Source organism: Cataglyphis hispanica, chromosome 2, assembly GCF_021464435.1.
Source record: "Cataglyphis hispanica isolate Lineage 1 chromosome 2, ULB_Chis1_1.0, whole genome shotgun sequence".
In the NCBI taxonomy this organism is placed as follows: domain Eukaryota; kingdom Metazoa; phylum Arthropoda; class Insecta; order Hymenoptera; family Formicidae; genus Cataglyphis; species Cataglyphis hispanica.
In genome coordinates, this window is record NC_065955.1 from 4,272,792 (window position 1) to 4,294,529 (window position 21,738).

The 21,738-nt window shown below is 32.7% G+C and overlaps 1 protein-coding gene across 5 annotated transcripts in view; it reads right to left on the minus strand.

Annotated features, from left to right (window-relative positions):
* Positions 1–21,738, minus strand: part of LOC126859006 (uncharacterized) — a 63,913-nt gene that overhangs the window by 18,662 nt on the left and 23,513 nt on the right. The window contains exon 1 of one of the 5 annotated variants that reach the window (XM_050609844.1): positions 6,608–7,026. The exons of 2 other annotated variants lie outside the window; for them this stretch is intronic. In XM_050609844.1, the coding sequence (XP_050465801.1) occupies positions 6,608–6,616 (9 nt within the window). In that variant the 5' untranslated portion in view covers positions 6,617–7,026. Of the gene's footprint in view, positions 1–2,477; positions 2,728–6,607; positions 7,027–21,738 lie in introns of those variants that run through there. 2 more of the 5 variants (XM_050609845.1, XM_050609843.1) reach the window with 2 other exon arrangements.

Consider the following 21,738-nt stretch of genomic DNA (forward strand, 5'->3'; position numbering starts at 1 on the left):
GTCGGGACCCTCTATATGGCATCGATCTACACCCATATACGACAGTAACCTAGTGTATCATGAGCGCATTATTATACCGGGGGAAAGTAAATCACGATTTCCGTACCCCATGTCCTGCCATAGCGGAACATAACTTCCCTTTTTTTTTTGCGTCACAATGTGAAATGATATTCGATGCTTTTGAGAATAACATCAAATCTGGGCCTTTTGCACAAAAAACAGTTTTAAGTGAATTTTAGAAATTTTATATTTATAATAATGTATTTTTTATAGTGTGATTTTTACACAAAAGTAAAAGTAAGAGTAAAATAAAATATACTTTATAAAATAAAATATATTCTACAACTTCGCGCTATACATGTCCATTATAAAATAAACTTAATAATTTAAATTTAACTTTTTAAAATGTAATAACAATATAATGCGATAAAAAACTTATTTTACTATCGCGTCATCGTTAAAGTATAAGATACTTCTGCAGAAAGTGTTTTCATGGACGTTGAAAAAATCGTGAGATTGAAAAGAGCAAGAAAAATGATCTTTTCAGAAAAAGTATGGACAATATAATTTTTTATTTTTCTTATATTTTTTATGTTTTGATTATATTTAAGTCATTTATTGTATAAGATTATCAAATTATATGTCTATGTACTTTTATAATTAATTATTAAGGAAATTAATACACGCGCATGCTGTTCTTTTATTGCTGTTCTTATATCGCAAATGATTATTCTTCTTCTTTTCTGAAACTTTGCCGTAAAATTATAATTTCATAAAGTGCACTCATCTCAAGCGCGCTTCGATATCTGTTAATTGGTTTTCTACTCGATGCACGAACCAATTAGCGGCAAAAGGCTTAGCAATAACGGTTAATGCTTATTAACCGACAATTGTTTATTGAGCATGTCGCATAATCAATTTATAATTGCGCAATGCAAAGAAAAATATAAAAAAATTAGAAATTTATGACAATAATAATTAAATCAATGGAAAAACAAAGACAAAATTTAATTGACAATTAATTATAAAATAATAATAAATGTACATATTTAGTATGTAATTAAAACATACACGATTAAGATATGCGTCACCACTCTTCGCATAATTTACTGTTCACCCGACCGCGTTAAGAAAAAATTCAAGAACGATCGTATATGAATTGTGTCTGATGAGAATTTCAAAGCGCTCCAAATACCTAGTTACTGCTGCGTGACGATTGTGCGAGATATTTTCCATGATACTATCATTGCAAAGCTTGTATGAGCTAGAAATCTGCACAAATGTAATGATAAAAATAATAACAAACAAGCAATTTTTTATTGCAATAATGTCTTAATTGGCCCTGCGATAATTTGTTCTCAAAACCTTATACGACAGTGAAAGACAAACCACTATTTATGCAGATATTGCTTTGCCGCGTTTTCAGCAACCGCACATATCTGACCTCAAATGATTACAATGATTGGAAAGCCGCACCCAAAACTTTCCTCAGCTAATCTATAATGCATCGACTTCATCGATGGATCAAATATGAAATTATCCTGCGCTTTACCAATGAGTTTAAAAGATCGGCATCACACTTTGACGCGCATATAAAATCGCATGGTTTGCGTTAGATCTGATTAATTGATAACAGAAAAAAAGCGCGCTGAGCATGCAGAATTTTTTCAATGCAATACATACAACAAACGGGAAATGTCGCAATCGGAAAATTACGTATATATAATAAATTATTCACTTTGACGCGTTTCAGATCGATCTTAAATCTCTTTACAGTAGAAATATATAATTATTTGCTTTATTTTGCAAAATATTTTGAATTGCAAAATAAATATTAATAAATTGTAAAATAGTATTTGTTATAAATTGTAAAATAGGATTTGTTATAAATATATATTGCGGATAATTTTTTAAATTCATTATATTTAAATATTTATTAATTAAATTAATTGCATTTAGACAGATTGAATAAAATGCATTTAAAGCATCTTTTAAAGTATAGTCCTTCTAAATTAGATGATAATATTTGTGTTGTTACATTACAAAATATTTTATAAGAATTTTAAATTTTGTTCTTCATAATAATAGTCCGCAATCTAATATCATATTGAAAAAATCAATTTGACATTACATCGCAATACTATTACCGCCCTAACTGTCAACACAATATATACATTATCAATATATACAATATCAATTTTTTCTATATAAAAAAAAACATATAACACTAATAATCATAATAATGCCAATTTTCATAATTCTTCTTTATAATGCGAAAATATCGATGTAATAAACGCGAGATGATTTATATGCCGTGGATAAGAATCAACAGGTAGGATGGATATAACGGTATACGTTATTATCGTGCGATATTGAACCGCAACTTACAATCACGTTCTCTAATACAACGTTGATATAAACAAGAGTATTCCTATAAATAAGACAACAAAAGAGGAAAAAGAAATGCAGGATCAAACCTTGGCAATCTGGAAGAGAGCCTGCCTTCGCGGCCTCTGATCCTGCTTCATAGCTACTTGTCGGTTTACTCCAATTTGCGAAAGAACGATTCGTCACACCGTTATTTCATCACAAAAATCCGCGACGAAACATTCGGGAATCATCGATAAATGTGTCAATGGCGAATTGCACTGTACATTACACACTGTACACCAAAGTGATCAAAGGAAACGCAAAACGCGATGCGGTCGCGCAAGGTACTCTCTTAAGCTGGCGTCGATGTAACAATGCTGAGACGGGGCCGGGAGAGTTCAACGATGGCAGCGCTACGCGGGACTCCTGCGGGCAGGTATAAAAGCAAACGGGGGACCGGTGAACGCGGTCGTGGGTCCACTATAGCTCGCGTACTATAGCACGCTCGTATTATACTACGAGCCTATAGTATATCGTATACGATGCTTATAGTATATAGTATACGATGTATAGTACGCTGTAGTACGATGTTCGGGGCCTACAGGGACGCACGTAGTTCCTGGAACTACCTGCATTCGGACACTACCTGCGTGAAACTACCTGAGTCTCTTCAAAAACGAATTTAACATCAATTTCCTTGATAAATGTACACATTATGCAACGCGAGTTCTAATTTATTTATTAAAATATATTTTTGAGAAATTATTTTTGAAAAAAATATATAAACAATATTAAAGCAAATAAAATAAGTTCTAACATTAATTACTTTCAATCCCTCATATATATTCTAAAAATATATATTATATAACTGTAATAATCATAGAAATATATATTATTGTAAAAAAGTTAATGTTTATTGGCTTTAATATATTGTTTTCGTAATAAATCTGCACATATATATTAATATATTATGTGGGCAACAATAAAAGATTAAGTGCAAATAATTAATAAATAAAAATATTGTGTAAGAGAGATCTTATATATGGAAATTATAATATTAATAATAAAATTATAATATTATGTAAATATTATCATTTAGCGCAATTTATCTAGGATCCATGCAGATCCGATCCTAACACGCTTACTACAGTCTGTGTAAGCATCGGCCATTTTTACTACGAGACTGCGGCGTGGGTGAGAGGCCTAGGATCAGTCGAGGCTTATAGTTGAGGGGAGAAGAAAGGATAAGCGGCATCAAAGAAGGGCGACCAGGTTTTCGGTGGAGCGGAAAGGGGAAAGAGCGAGCGTAGAGTGCCGCGAAAATGCGTCGGTGTGAGGGACAGGGGACGAAGGCGAAAATGTAAAGAGCGGGGATGTGGCGAATGAAACGGAATAGGAGAGGGAATCATGGGACTGACAACGTTTTACGTTACGCTACGCTGCTACGAGAGATCGTTACGCAATTTGATTCGGGAAAGAATGAACAGGCATATATAATTTGGGAACTCTCTCTTTCCCCTCAGGGTTTGGATGGATTGGATCTTTAACCCGTCCGATGTATAATGGACGATTTAAATGACGATTTAGAAAAATACATTTTAATACTTTGAAAAAGTAAACTTCTACTTATTTTATTAATCGGATTTAATAAATTTCATATAAATATAAAATATAAAAGAGAAGGAGAAAAATAAAAGTAAAATTGTAGCATATTCACTCTTTTTTTTTGTCTCTTTAAATATATGTTTTTTTTTTAATAAGAGTATAAAATGTTAAACATACATCAAATTTATTGTTTTCAGATCTGATTAATAAAATAAGAAAAAATTTATTTTTTAAGTATATTAAAATGTATTTTTTAAATCGTTTCATTTAAACCTTACATCATTAAATGGCTTAAAGGTCCAATCCATCTAATTCTAAGAGAAGAACGAGACAGAGAATTGCAAAACTATATATTTCGTTACGATTATAGTCTGCGATAATTAAAATAAGAATTTTAGATACGGCAATTATCGAAGCATAATCACGATATTCAGTCAATAAAATACTACCTTTTAACTGCGCAATGCCACGACAGCAGCTGTTGACAGAAAAGTTCTTCGCTGTTATACAATAGTGAAGTGCACAACACAAGGATTCCTTTTTACAATATAAAATGCACATACATATGGCCATACCTTCAATAATGATCAATACCCGCACGCGAATTTTTTCGAGTGTCTATACAATACGAGTGCCTACAATGGCGAGAAAGACGGGGAGTTATTACGATACCAGTTATTGCAACAGAGTGCATATTGGCCCATGGTAGCGTAACTACATTGTAACACAAAGAGACCTTAAACTGTCACATGTGGAGAATGCTGTGATAAACACAAGCACAATAAATGTATGATACGCAGCATCCCGTGTGAAATCATACCTTTTTATCAATGATAAATAATAATAAAAAAATGAGACATATTTTTTTATCAATGATAATAGAGATAATAAAAAAAATGAGATTTGCTAGTTACACTCGCCATTATATTTACACCGTAAATTGATTGCGTGCCGAATAAATAGAATTGATTGTGGCCAAATTTAAAACGCTTTATCTATACATCAATCATTTGACAAACATGACAGTGATTGATTTGACTAAAGTCCAGATAAACTTATTGCAAGGTTTGATTGAAAAACTAAATTTGAAAAATTAAAAGAAGAAAACACCGATAGACCTTGTTAATTATACTAGACAAACAGATGTAAAACTTTAATAATTACGAGTCGATAACGAGTCAATACTATTACGTGAAATTATTATAATTCGTCGATTTGTTTCTCAAGAGTTTCTTTTTGAAAAGAAACTTCAGCACTCAAAGTTTAGTTTTCAACATCTGTTTGTTTTAACCAGCGTAAAAATGCTCTCAAGCACAAAAAAGGCGCCAGGCATTTGAAATTTTCCAGACTCCGCTTGTCAAGCGCGACAAAAATGAAAAACCTTTCTTCTCCTTGGAAAAACAAGGCACGCGATAACGAAGAGAACTATGCTGCAGGACCATTGTAAATCTCATCCTTGATGCACGGCAAACATATATTTTTGGAAAGACCTGCGTTTTTGAGCTTAAACATTTTCGAATCTTTACTTTGTGACTTGTGAAGAAACATTTTACTTAACATTTTATATCCACTGCTATTTTTACTTTTCCATCGTTTTATTTAAAACAATAGAAAAAAACTGTAAACAATTTTTATGATTAAGAGGTACAAATCTTTGAGATTTATTTTTATAAATATAAATAAATATACATTTTTCTTGGGTACGGATGTAAGATCGTAAAGACGCGGCGTAAAGATGTACATTTCTTATTTAATAAAAATATGAAATTATTACGTATCGCATTTTTTTCATTGCAGACACAAAGAGGTCAGTTCAAAAAGAGAACATTAGTAAATCATCTCTAAAATGTCAGCGATTCATTATTTGAAGCTTTGCATTGCGTATCGCATAAGGCTCTATTGTTCGAGACAAAGCATGAAACACAACTTCGCACTGAGCGTTAATTTCCCATCGGAAAAATGTTCATGTGGGCGTGAAGGCACGAAAAAAAAACCAGTGTAGAATGATTGAATAATTCTATTCATCATCGATAATTGATTTAAAATGTTAAGTTAAGAAATCTAATATTCTAAAAATCTACTCTTACTAAATCTATTTCTAAATATTCTATAAATCTACTACACAAATAATATTTTTTCGTTAAAACACAGTCACTATATTTTTTACATAAAATCAAAAAATACGGCAATAGTCCAACTACTACCCAAGATCTATATTTTATAAGATTTCACGAGTGCATCTGCTTTCTCGTAGTATCTCCCTATGGTGCAGATGGTAGTCAATAAAGTGTCGCCGTTGATTAAGAGAATGTTGCCTTCGACGCAATAAAAAAAAAAAACAATAAAAAATTCTATTCACCATATTCGAAAGATATAAATGTAATATCACCTCAATATTAAACCATCGCATTTTTATTCGTAAATTCAAGAACAGAAAGACGCTTTCCGTGAAAATTTAAAAAAAAAAAACTTATTGTACTAGTGGAACCCCGCAGGTGTAACGAAAGTTCTGCTTCATTCAAACACACGGACTTAAGGGATATGGAAAGGGAGGCTATCCCAGCCAGTGAATAGGTACAAAGGAATAGGTATCAAGATATTTGAGCACAAAACTAGGGGTCGACCAAGCTACCTGCTGCATTTTGAACAACCTGAAGTCGGTAAGTTGTCCAAACTGCTGAACCGGAGTGGATCAAGCGGAGCCTCAGGTGCGCCGATCGAGAAAGCGATCATCCATTCGTATTCAGCGATGTGTGACTTCGTAGCAGACGACCCGCTTTTAACCCCACATATGAGAAGTATTTACATTTGAGATGATATGCCGGCGACGGACTCCAGTTGCATCCGGGTGTTTAGTTTCGAGTGCGCAACTTGAGAGAGAGAGAGAGAGAAAGAGAAGAGAGAGAGAGAGAGAGAGAGAGAAACAGTTTTAGAGGAATCTTAAGTCGCCGGCTTATCATCCGATTACGATAAAAACTCTTAGTTGGCGACCGTCAGACTTTTTAATCCTCTTAGTTCTCAAGGTGCTGCAATCCAGACAAAAAATAATTACCATAACTATTACAAATTATTATGGGAATAATTAATAACGAACTATGCAAATTAATAAATTATTATTTTTTAAGATGTTATATAAAGTTGATTAAAATAATATCAGATTAATTATTAATTGATTTAATTCCACAACTAATTGTGTTAATTCGGTTAATAAATTTATGATACTTTAATATTTTATGAAATCAGTCAGTTATTGTATTTATTGTTTATCATAATATTTTAACAATAATGATAAAAAATATTTATCTGAATTTCTCGAATATAATTGATTCGAAATCATCAAGGCGAGCTGCAGCGAGTTGTCCTCGAGTTACAGAACAGCGAATAAATGTCAACCTCGGAGCAGAAGAGCCATGCATTCTCGATCTTCGTGATCGAATGACGCGGTGAAAGGAAAAGATTTCGCGTACATCGCGAATGCCAGCGCGGCAATACTCATCTTCCATGATTTATGCAATCTCATTGAAGATGATGCAGGAGTTATCGCCGTGAACGCTTCGCATTCGTTCCACAGTCATCTCGTTACGATCATCCAACAGAATCTAGATTATAAAAAACTAATCCAAACAATGTGATATTGATGCTATTTCTTTGTCGCGTAAAAGATGACAAAAGAAGAATGACGCTTTAAATACTACACGTGTGTGCAGTATTATTTTAAAATATTAAAAAGATTGTATCAAAAGATATATTTTCTTATAAAATTAATTTGCAGAATTATAGGGATTAGGATACTTTAGCACTGCAGAATAAGCGTTTATATTATTTACTCAAGGATAAAATGAGAAAATAGATAGCTCGAAGTAAAGATAATATATAATCAACTTGTTTCGTGTTTATATTCCACGAATGACAACCTAAGAGTATATAATCTTATCAGTTCAAGATACACCTTAGCATCATAAGCCTTTGAAATAAAAGTGATATGATTATCTAATTATGAAATCTCTCAACACATGGGTGCCATGCCGTGATATACATATAGACTTATAATAAACTTATTCCATATATTAGAACAAAAATAATAAGAAACGTGTAAATCTCTTTTACTCTCTCTCTTTGGCAAACTATTAATTTTTTTTTTTAATGCAGATCGTATTACGAGAATTGATATGGTTCTTGAGGCTTGAATGAGAAAACGTAAATATTGCAAAATAAGTTAGACGAACCACAACTTCGTAAAATACATATGCGCGATGTTTGCTATATAACTGTAGCGCCCAGATTGCATAGCTCGCCTGGTTTCGCTATTTCCGGAAAGTTGTTAGGCAAATGAATGCACGGACACTTCCCGCAAGATAATCTGAAAAGTTATACCGCTAACATCCAATATATTCTCTCATAGTAAATAAGTTTCGACATTATTATTGACACACATTATGTTCCTGTAAAATAAAGCTATATAAAGTCAAGCTTTTTAAAAACTTACATCTTTATTCACGCATTTCGAAAAAACATTTCTTTTACCCAGAATTTTTTCATTTTTTATTTGTTTCGTATACATGAATTTCATTCAATTGTTCATTTTTTTTAAAGGACAATTGCTTTTATATAGCCTTCTAATAAATATAATTTGTTAAAAATATCTATGTACATTAAAAATTAATAATTAAATAAACGTATCAATCATTAATGTAAAATTAAGAAGATATTCTAACAGTTCGAAAGTCACGTGTATCATCGATGTCGATATTTTACTACATCATGAAATAATGCGCACGTGCCACAACTGTGAATAGAAATAAGAGAGGGGTAAGGAGAATACATAAATATATTGATATCGGTGTGGAGGTGGAAGAAGAAAGTGCAATCACTACATACGTGCACCTGCAGCTGGGTCGCTTCCTACAAGGTTTAGTAGGCGAATTCCTCTCTACAACGACAAATCAAAGTAATCGACACGTGCATGTAATTACCATAGAGAAAAACAACAAAACCATTGATTATCATGCCGTCAAGTATTTATCGATCATTTGCATTACATGTGTTGATTGCAGATATAAATCTTAAAAACAAGATTAACGGGATTAAAGTCAAGATGTGAATTCTCTCTCTCTCTCTCTCTCTCTCTCTCTATATATATATATATATATATATATATATATATATATATATATATATTTGCAAATGTAAACACTTAAAGCAGCGAAAATCTCTTAAATCAATCACAAATTATAGAGAGAAATCGTATCCCGATTTTTTTATTTTCTGCAATACATGTCATATAAGATTTTAATAGAATTTCAAAAAAATTAAAAAAACGACATGAGCAAGAGTTATATTTCTATTGCTTGTCGCCTTTCATAAAACACGCCGTTGTTTATCCCTTCTTTTATACAAAGTGTTATAGCCGAGTCTCCACTTACCAAAGCTACTCGCACGTGCGCCGTTCACCGCGTTAAGAAGAAGAAGAAGAAGACGACGAAGATGTGATGGGGAAAAAAAAAGAAAACAAAATGCCACGAAGAGAAGGCGGAGAGAGAGAGAAAGAGAGAGAGAGAGCGGCAACGCGAAGGCAAAACAGGTTTTCTTTACGCTGTTATGATGGCGATGGTCCACGAGACGTCATTAACGCCACGACGCATACACGCACGTGGCGGTACATCCGAGATTAAAGCGGTATCATCATTTGATTTATAGCTAGCACGAGGCGATATCGAGAAAATGCGTGAATCGAACGCGTGAAAGAGCGGAACTTGCGCAAAAACGATTTTGCAATGCGCAACCGTAATGTGAGCGCGGAATCCCCGGTGAACGTACATATCCGCTCCGCATTCGCTAGATTCGAACACGCAACTTAGGGAATTCATTGTATATTAATGTGACATAGATTTTCTATTAAATTACTTTCGCGAAAGCGAGAATTCTGCGGAGCACTCTCATAAAGATATAAAAATGGGGATGTATTTAAAATGCTAACCGGTTCTTACACCGGTTTAATTATCTATCATTCATTTTATGTTCTTCTATCTTCCAAAAAATAAAGCGTCTCGCCGCGTATTCCTATAATATAAAAAAATACCGTAAGCAGAAGTGAGTTATATCGAAATGATGTAAAGAGGACAAGCTTAATGTACTCGTTAGATGAGTTAATACAGCTGACACGCATTTTAACCGCGTGCGAGAGGAACCACAATCGCATCGCGAGTCTCCAGTGAGAGGATAAAACCCGTTGTTTTCGTATAGCTTGCGGGAGGCCATATTACTTAAAAAAAAAAAAAAAATAGAAAGATGGAGAGAAAGAAGTGGACAGAGAGAAAGAGAAAGAAGCGAAAGAGAGAGGGAGAACAAGAGAGAAGAAAAGATGACATGCTAGAAAAGGAACGACAGAGAACCGGTTTTCCGAGGGGTGAGAAGAGCAAGGGACGAAGTAGAGTTGTATATATGAGTAGTAAAGAAGGCCAGCGTGGCCTGTTACGAGAGAGAAAACCGGTTTCACGATTCAAACTGGAGTAAAAGTGTATTGCATCGTCGACGACGATGCGCTTCGTTAAATTGTCCCGCGTACTTCCATGTTTACTATTCGAAACAGATCGCATAGGTGGTCCAGAAATAGTTATGATTTCTGATAAATAATAACACACAATTGAACGCGACACTCTAAACAAGTATGTTTATTGATTAATAAAGAGAGATTATGTAATAATAAAATAAAATATATATTATTTTATTAATTAAAAATTAATATTTTATGATAGAGCGTGCAATTACATCATTCCTTGAAATCTTTCTCAAGATAAATATTGCTATATCTTTTATGAGTTGCAATATGTTGACGCTCCTTTCCTCAATAAAAGGTGAACAAGTTTTTCAGACTAGAATCATTATCCTCTTTGATCAGAAATGATTATCATCACATTTCATTAAGAGTTATTTTCCTTGCAAATATGCAAATTAAATGTAAAATATAAATAGAAATAAGTTTAAAAAATATATAAAAGATTACATAAAAGCACAGTTATCAAGCATTAAGTATCATTCATAATACGCTGCTCAGGATTTCGTTCCAAATTGTTTAATCGAAATCCGAACCTGATTTTATCGTGAAATAAATTTATCTCAAGCGCGCGTCATCGGACTCTGCGCTCTCTTCTTTCACAGTAAGAATCAGATACCCCATTGTACGATTGTTTGCATTCATTGTCCGTCAGATCAATCGATCGAAAGTTTACTTGTAATTCATTTTGATCGATCAAACAATAGATCAATTTTAATAAAAATGTTATTAAAATAATGTTATAAAATTAACAATATTTAATATTTACGAATTTAAATAGACACATGACAATTTAAAGTCTGCTTGAAAAGTTTGTGATCTCATTTTATACAGACAACGTTTCTAATTAATTAAAATCGTCGTTTTGATAAAAAATACATTATACATGAAATTAAATAAAGCAATATGTATAAGAGAAAATAATAAAAAACCAAAAAAATAAATATATGCAATTACAAGTATCTTTTTCTTAAATCATAAAAATATATTCTCACACACGTCTATATAGCAAAGAACATTATTGTACACCGTATAGTGAGCAAAAACTGCAAAAGACAACCAACATCTCGGTAATTCCGTTGGGATGATTTTTACCACCGGTTCTGCTTTTCGTGAAAAAATGTCCAAGGACAAAGGCAGCGCGGGAAAGATTCCCATTGGGCGCGCAGTTCCCGCGAATTTACTAAGGGTGATTTCAACGCCGGCCATCGTGGAGGGAAGATGATCTGTTGGAGGCGCACAATGCCATTATCATCAGGTCCATTTACTCTTAACATCAATATCTCCCACACTAAAGAAATGATCTTTTTACAAAAATATTTCTTTTTCGAGTATAGTTTGTCAAATCAAATCTTAGCGCATCTCTATATTATAATTAATAATTACTGTTCTTACAGTAAATATTAACCAACTTACATATTTTACATAATATCTATTTCTTTATTAAATTATATTATTTAAAAATTTATTTTTTGTATTTTACATAAAACGATCTCAAGCTGAAAACTGATTCCTCATCATTTGCTTAAGATTTAGGACACTACGTATATTCGAAGGAGTTCTCCTGGCTAGTACGAGTGAGCGGTTCTTTGTTCTTCCGTGGACGCGGACCGAGGTCAAACGAAACGTGAGGGAGAGTGGTCCACGATCGCAGCATCCACAAACCAGTTTCCGTTAAAAAGATCTGCTCGGCGGCGCCACTATACGATGGCAGTAAGCGCTCCTTCCGAGAAACCGCGTTCTCCAAAGCGGGAGGATGTTGACCCGCCATCGCCATTTTGAATCACGGGATACGTGATAGTAGTACTATCACAGCTGGTACCTCAATATTACTCATGCACAATGTATACGAGTGCACGAGCACGTGCGCGTCTCGATATCGAGTCACGTATCACGGGAGATTGTTTTCATAGAAAAATTTATCTCTATATTGTAATACCATAAACCTTATAACATTATTAAATATTGATAAGTATCAATATTATCATTGCTGCATTACTGATTTTTTAAATAAAAATAATTCAATTTTTCCTTTGATAGAGAATGGAAGAAATTACTAAAACATCTGTATATAATAATAATTGTCAAAGTTATATGTAGTATAATGCTTTCGCTTGATTGCAGTATTTTTATTAGAATAACAAAAAAGAAAATTTAATATATTTTGAATTTTTATCATATCTTTGTAAGAACTCTCGATATCGAAAAAAAAGAGATTCAAGTAACGGCAAATAAAACAATCATATCTGAACTGCAATAATTTACGATTATTATGCATTGCTTGCACGTACGTGATGTAGCTGCATACATGTATAAGTAGACCCTATCACTGATTATTGCTAATCAATATTGCGCATATCAATCATATCAATTATATCAATATTACGCATAAATCGATCGGCAATAATAAGGTTACGTCAAGCTCAATTGTCATTGAATCTGAAGAGAATGGTTATCGCGAGAACAATAAGAAAGTTATAAAATAGTAAGACATATCTATACATCAGAAAAATATAATTATTCATAGATAATAATAAAACATATTTATTTTACGTGTGTAAAATATAATTTTTTTATTATATCATATTCGCACGTTTTATAATTATTTATATTAATTAATATATTTATAATTATAATTATAATATATTTTAATTTTTTTAAATGTATATAATATTAAATTATTTATACATATAATATCATATCTTCATATATCTTTATATATATCATATCTTTATATATATATATATATATATATATATATATATATATCATTTTAAAAATATCTTTGTTTTATGTTTGGTAATTAATATTATTATTAAAACTAATCTCATTATTAATGAGATTAATTTATTTATTATTTTTATTGAAAGATAATTTATTGTTTGCATTTGTTAACGAATAGATTTGTTTTTTAGAACCAAACAACTACTTACTATACTATAGATTAAAATATGCCTACTTAGTATAGAATATGCTAGTCAGCAACAACTACTTATTAATGTAGAAGATACCTGCCGGCTATCAGCTATAAAACTTTCGAATAGATAAACCTGTTGGCATGTCACAAAGCATTTAAATCAACATTCACTGAATGCTAGACAGTTCCATCGAGAGAGACGATCATTCTCCACATTCAAGTTAATTTTATATATTTTAAAAAAAAAAACATCTCCAAAAGTTTTGATGAGAAAATTTCTTACTGTTACATGAATTAATCAACCTACTTTAATAGAAGATGGGTATTAATTTAATGTCTTCTTGACATAGATAGATGACATTAATTTAATGTCTTCTTAAAAGTTTAATTAAGCTGAGAATAAACGTTTCAAAGATGGATTCTAGTAAACGTGTAAAAATTTTTATTTGTACAAAAATATTTCTTTAAAGTATATTATTTTTGTATACATATGTAAATTATCTAAAAAAATATACTTTAAAAAATTTTCTATATGAATTAATCTTGTAATGATAATAGAGCAGATACATCCATTTGCCGTAACAATTTTCTATAGATCATTATCTTTAGAATCTATAATAAATCAGCAGAGAATGTGTTTTTCACAGTATATCGTGTTCAATTGTCGAAACAAATCGATATTTTATTTGGCTTTATTAGATATTCACCTTCTTACAAATTAAGCAAAAAATAAAAAAATTTTTTAAAAACAAAAATATTATTAAATGATAACTAATTAAGTATGCTATTTGTAGCTATTAATTACATATTACTTGTAAAATTAAATTAATATAATTACGTCACTTATAATAAACTAATATCAAAATTTTTTTAATGAATAATAACACAAAATATATATGTGTTATTTGATACCCTAATTTCATATACTATAAAAAAATCATTCGGTATATCATAAAAATATACAATCTTTTTATATATTTATAACACATAAAACTCAAATTTCAACTATTATTTGTGTCACAATTAGACATTATGTAATCAACATAATCACTCGTCCATTTTCATGATCAATTTCTGTCACGGATTAAAGTTCTGAATCGTAATGTGTACGTGTAGACATCTCTTTTGGTACTCATTTACATATTTATATATTGCTATCTCTTACATATTCATATGGCTACTCGATCGTACGATCTTTTGATTGATGAATCGCGAGAAAGATTCATTCGCAAATGTTCAGAAATACTGAAGATTTTATCCTAAGCATGAATTTTATCTTCCTTTCTAGATTTTATTTCTTTATTTTATTTACATTTAAGCATTTTAAATAATAATTTTTAAAACATAATAATTATTTGAAAAACAATAAAAATTAAATGTTAAAAGAATATTATTAAAATGTCACAAATATGAAATATATATGTAACTAATTTATTACTTTTTGCAGAATAAGAACAATTTAAATATCTCAAAATGCTAATTATCTAGAATATTAAAAGAATATATTTTAATTGGAAATTAATTAAAATCTTTATAAGAATATATATGAAACTAGAACTTACAACAAGATAATCTATAAAAGTCTAATAAGGCGAATCGAATGTTACGTGAGCGAATTTGGCACTCGAAGGAAAGAATGGAAAAAACAATAGGCATCGATGCGAAACTACCTTTTTATCTGATGCGAACACACTTGCACTGACACGAGAAAATTATCATGACCTCTACGGGTGAGCGTCGGCCATGTGAACCTACGAAGCAGAAGCTGTTCCGGTGGCGGCTTCCGGTTCAACCTGACCTCCACACTCTCCTGCCCCTTTCCTCTTTCGACTTAGTCTCCCATTTAACCACCATCTTTCCTATCTCGTGGGCATTTTACTATATACATTGCCTACCACGTGGTCACGGTGGTTGAGCCACGTGGGACCAAACTCAAGTGTGCTTTAATAATATCGGGGTCCCGCCATATATGTACTTAGATTGGCCCTAATGCTAAACAGTATAAAGTGTGATATACTCTCGTGGAATCATAACATCCTTCCTCACTTTCGCTATATGTGTGTGTGTGTGTGTGTGGATATGTGTGCATGTAACTCTTTTTTTTTTTTCGTTTGGTGCAATGCACTTTTCTTCGCATCATTTACTCATACAACTTAATTGCGAAAAAATTGTACGTCAATAATTTAGTTTTCTAAAACTTATTGAATAATTATTATTTATTTTTTCAATTAATCATGCGTAACGTGTTGATTGTAAAAAATAAATATTAAAAATTTGTTCAAAAAATAATAACTAATCATGAACCATGTAAGATTTAAATTCTTATAATATTAATGAATGTTTTTCACTTTTCCATTGAATTATTTAGGATAAAAAGTTCGTGCGGCGCCTACCTTGTTTTCCATTTTAATTTCGCCGCCTTCATACAATCTCGCTTTTATATTTCCCTCCGTTATCTTATTACAAAAGAAAATCTCTCCTCTAGCCTCAATTAAGAACGAGGTTATCGCGTTTGCAAGCTATTATCTATCTTTTTTTTAATCAAAAGATATAAATTTTCTATGAGCAGATAGCATCGTCTAAATTTAAGAAAACTCTATTCTATTATTCTTATCTATTATTCTATTCTATTACAATTATTGTAGTTTTTCGCGAGGTTTTTACACACCATGTTACATGTCTCATTATTATAATAAAAATCACAGCAAATAACAGATACATCACAGAAAAACTTTGTCAATTGATTTCCAATTTCCTATTAGATTAAATTTAAGATCAGGAATCTCTGCCTGTAAAATACGCAGAAAATTAGAGACTGCAATGAGTCATTGCTAAATCAAAGAAAGTAAGGAAGACTTTTAGGGATAGACTCAGAGACTCCAGACTTCTTTGAGACAATCACTCCCACGCGAGGCAGCTACCGTGTCCGTGATACTAACTTTATTCCTGAGATTGATCAATGGATAACAGTGTATTTCTCGTGAATTACTATCTAGCGTAGCACAAAAAATCTTTAAAAAATAAAGTACACGGCGCAAAAGTTTTAGTTTTAAAATTTTCGATCGTAATCTCTATTGTTATAAAATTTCAATGTTCTGGCGACGAAAAAAAAAATTATTCAAATAAAGTTTGAATAAAAAATAAAACGCTCCAATCTAAACAAAATAAATTTTATTCAAAACATAGAGAATGTGCAATCGCAACTCTGATATCGCTATAAATTACAATATTGTTTTTTCCGCGATAATTAGAACGTTAGACATCTCAATTCCTGGCCTCAATAACGCATCCGTAGTAAAAATAATGTTTTAATCCTTGTTAACGATGATATTATCACAATGCGCATTATCGCATTACATTATCTTACCAAATCGTAATAGTGAAGCGACTGCGCGTTGCGTCGACTCGTGAGAGCAACAAAATTACAACGATGATTACCTGTCCGCCGTTAATTCAAGTACTAACGATTCTCAGCATGAGGATTCCCACGAGACTGTCTCGTACGAACGCATGTTTACCCGCCCATGTACCGGGCTCCTTCGAGTAGACTAGAAACAAAACTCGCCCTCGTATTTGTTGCCGCGTTGGCTACTTCCTTTTCTTTGCTTTAATGCATCTCTTTCGTGTAAAAGAATATATGCCCCGGTACAACATATCATTTTCATATAAATATTAATAAAGATTCTTAGCAAAGTATCTTGGCAAAAATCATGAGAATTTATCTACTTAAACAGTTCAATAATTATATAGAGAATTATGACAATTTTGAAATAAAGGTATTACGTATTGAAAAAGAAATATAATTATAATTTTATTATAAATGTATGTTTCTAAGATGTTCGAATTAGATTGACTTCATAATTATGCGAGATTCGCGAATTTAAAAAATAAAAAAGCAAATCTCATTTTAATGTATAAAAAAAAAATAAATAACGGCTTATATTATGTGCAGATTGTAATTCGACCACGTAGTAATCTTTCAAATCGTTACTACTTTTTAGAAATCATTCAAAAACAAAGATAAAAAAGGAAAAATAACACTTTAAGGAAAAAGTTGAGGAAAGTTCGAACATTCAGTTTAGTCGCAAAGAAATTTAAAAGCGCACGTCAACCGCATTTTACGACTATACAAGTAGCATTTTCCACAAAGTTTCTTGAAAAGCCGATTCATTCCTCTTTATCTTGTCGCTGCAAATTATATTCGTCGGTACGAGTTCAGGATAAGAAAAACTTTTCATATTATTATCATTAATACACGCAGCGTTCCACAGCAGGAAAACATCAAAGAGATATCGCTAATTTCCCGCAGCATTCTTAGCGTTCTCCGAAAGCGTTAGAATTGTTTTCTTTCCAATGAATGCAATTCAGTTTCACGTAACAAAAATCGCACAAAGAATCCTTATTATTTTATATTAAGGAAATAAATCTAATTCTTCTATGACACATATAGATTCTGACGTGCAATATTTAAAAAATACTTTATCAATGCAAAAATTACCTGACACAAATATTCAAATATTGTAAAATAATTAATAATATTTATATCACGAGTATTGAAAAATTCGTAATCCATTACAAATAAAAATTGAAAAGAAATTCGCGCGCAAGATATGTCCAATATAAGGAAATTGCAACCGATGAAAAAATTGCTTAATCGCTCTGCCAGTAAAAAGAAGTAGAGGAAAAATAACAATCAATGGAAAATAGAAGGAAATAACTTCCATTTGCGTACCTCGCCATCGAATACAGGAATGCATCGAAGCGGCAGCGCAACTAGAAGAACCGCAAGAACGGATAATCGGGCGCCTATCAGCGGCAGTTAACCGCCGGTTGCACTCCTGCTCTTTTCTTTCCCCTTTTTTTCCGCCTGACTTCTGCAACTCGCCACTACACTCTAATATAAGCGACCGCGCCCATTGCTCCCGTTTAACATTAAAATCCCGCATAAGACGCACTAACCGCCGTACAAGACACGTAGTTTAGACACATGTTTAGAAAAGAGTGACAATAGTTCTTTGTAAAAGAAAAAAAAAAAAAAACAAATCTTTTTCTTTTCGTCAAAATTAGCATTTATATTTTGCTAGGGCGTCATGTTTCGTTAAAGTTTCTTATTTATCAATGAAAACGAAAGGCAGTCCGATAGATATAGAATGTCGAAACGCATGAGTCACATCACGTAATATCGCGATTTTTTTTAGGTGATCACTCACATGGATCACGGTGATCGAGATCGAGATGATGTGGGAGTACGGTGATGTCATTGGCAGCGCCAGATAAGAGGCGCTAAATTTTACGCTAGAGTGACTTTCTCGTGGATTATATAAATCACGTATATAGCGCATTAAACGGCATTCTTTCAAGTGATTGTTATGTGTCATGATCTCAACATGTATTCTGGCATATCATTTATTATACGTACAAGCTGATTATGATCCCAATGGCATTCAAGAATGGAACGGGGTCGCAAAAAAATAAACGTGTTGGTAAACGCTTACGTCTTTTAAAATCCCCAACGGGAAGATAGGAATTAAAGTGTGCTATTTGTTCACGAATTAGATTTGCATTAAAAATATAAATAGAACCAATTTCCTCTCTGAATATTAAATTCGTACAATTTTGTGCGAAAGGAGTGCAGCTATAAATTAGTTAAAAATTAAAACTAATTTCAGTAGAGTAAATAAAAAATACGCTTATGCTCTGTTTTAGGATTCTAATTTTAGAGATAATATATAGTATTTAGTATATAAAATATAGCACATAAATGGTTTATCAGAAGATTTATCATTAGTGTTAGGTAAAATGTGCAAACGCTACAACTTCTATAAAGATGAGGTTCTCTTTCTCTCAGTTCCCAGAACTTGAGATGAGCGAAACGGTTCTGGTCCACTAAAACCTAGACTGTATTACAGGCACACTAACGGACGAGTGTTTCTTAAGTTCGTCGAAGCGTCGAAGGCGTTAGATTTCACAGGCTGATCCACATTAAAGAAATCGCTCGGGTAAAAAGATAGGAACTTAGATAGGCCCTGCTATAAGACAGCTTAAATTAACACAGACCGTGCGTGAGTTATGACTAACAACTTAGATGCAACACGTATACTTAGATCATTTCAAGAGAGTCATAAAATATTATCCGCATGTTACTTACGAATGTAACTGGAGAAAAGTTAATAACAATAATAATAAAAATTATCGAAGATAGAGTTAAGAAACAAAAATTCATAATTACGGCTCTTCCTTACAAATTTACTTAAATTATTTTTTCATAAGTTTTCTTCAACAACTATTATTATTCACGAAAGAAGAAACGTAATTTGTATCGCGGCAATTTACAAAGTCAACAACTAATTTATTCGCATTTCCTGCAACTACGCGCCAATTTCCATATGCTATTTAACAAACATGACGATGTGTCAGGGACCGAGCAAAAAAAAAGTCGTGCGTATGCGTAGGTGATCGACGAGACACATTCGCGCGTACTCCCTACGCATCACGTGCGTGTGAGTGTACGGCACACATATACGCACGTGCGAACTTACGATCGAACGCACGCGTTTCTCAGTCTCGCATCGCAGACTTTTCCCACACGTGGTTCTTAGACACGGAGCTCCCTTTTCTGTTCTCCTCCTAGGTTCGTTCCGTCTTAATCCCCACCGTTGCCTTTCCCATATTCACGTCTTCTCCACACTTACCCATTTCTTTTCCATTTCACTAGTTATTCCCTTTTGTCTTCTTCGAATGCACGACCGTTACACAAACGTGATCATGTATTACTTTATGGTTTTCGCGCATAGGACTTTACTCGCAATCTATAATCGGAAGCTGTCTAAAGAAACTGCAAGTCAGATCGATACAAGATAATTTGGAAAATAAAATTGTTATTAACAATAAAGGAAATTTATAGAACGTGATTAAAATAGATTATTTCAAACTAGTCTTATGCATTCTGTAAGTTTCACATATAAACACATATAAATAATTATATAAATACATATAAATAATATATAAATAATTCTAAAAAAAAGTGATAAAGTTAAACTAAATTCTTCAAAATTTTCTGTTTTTAAATCAAAAAGAATATCACACATCTGTTTTAGCAATTCCGACAGCATCTCATGTAATAAATACTAATATCGATTTAAGCTTTGCTATCGTTCTGTCCACATTGACTGCAACAGTGAGTCATATAATAGTAATCATCGAATGACCATAAAATATACCGTAAGTAATCGTGTATTAGACCAGTCTGCGACAACATCGACAAGATAAAGTTAATAAGCCGTGGCGAAGCGGATGAAGTTTGAAGGATGCGCAAAGTAACGACACGGTCGTTTGATCGCGAAATCAAAGCTGGAGACGAGCAAACGCGCGCTTCGCTTTCCTTCACGAACGAAAGCAAAGGAGGCGGCCTTTTGCGGACGAGCTTCCGGTTCCTTTCTTGCATCGAATAGATATCACCTGGCGATGAGTCAGAAGAGTCGCTTCCCAGACACCTGCTGTCAGAATCGCGTAGCAGGTTCTATCCGCCATTAGTCATGAGTATGTATGTGTGTGTTTCTTCCTTCAAGGGTCAGACGCTACTCGTATGTGCCCTCGATATAAATGTGTACTCCGCGTCTTCCTCCATTGTCACCGAAATGAGTCCCGGATTCATGGGCCAGCGACTTGTGACATCACGGAACCATCGGGCACTCCTGCTTCTACGACGCCTTGCTTTCTTGACACGATCGTGTTTAACTTGTTGCTTGTTGCCGTAAAAAAATATAGAGGCAAACCTCGGTCAAGATGAAGAGATGCGCGCAAAAGTGGTAAAAGCAAGATAAAATTGATAAAGATAATCAAGATTTGCTAAATTATAACTGATCGTTCTCTCCGATGAATCTTTTTAATTCGACACCACGAGGTGTACATCTGCATCACGTGGATCACGAAACAGCTGTGCCCCGACGCGGATGGCACGCGTCAGTGTTCTCATACCCTTATTTTGCGAAGGGTAAATCCCGAGGAAAGATCGGGTCAGGTGTACACCGATCACGTGCCGGCAGCTGGAAGATACGTCTTTTTTTTATCTCGGATAATAATGACGTTTTTATCTCTTCAAATATTGTAGATTTTTGTGGTTAATTTTGAGGTTTTGTGTTATTTAAAGCATAGTAGAAAGAAATTTTTTTAAAGTTTTTCATTCAAACAAATAAAAAAGCTTTCTAAAGAAATTAAATATATAACAATTCACACCACATTATTCATAATTTCAATAATTATATTATTGCGTTAATTTCAATGCTTTTTTTAC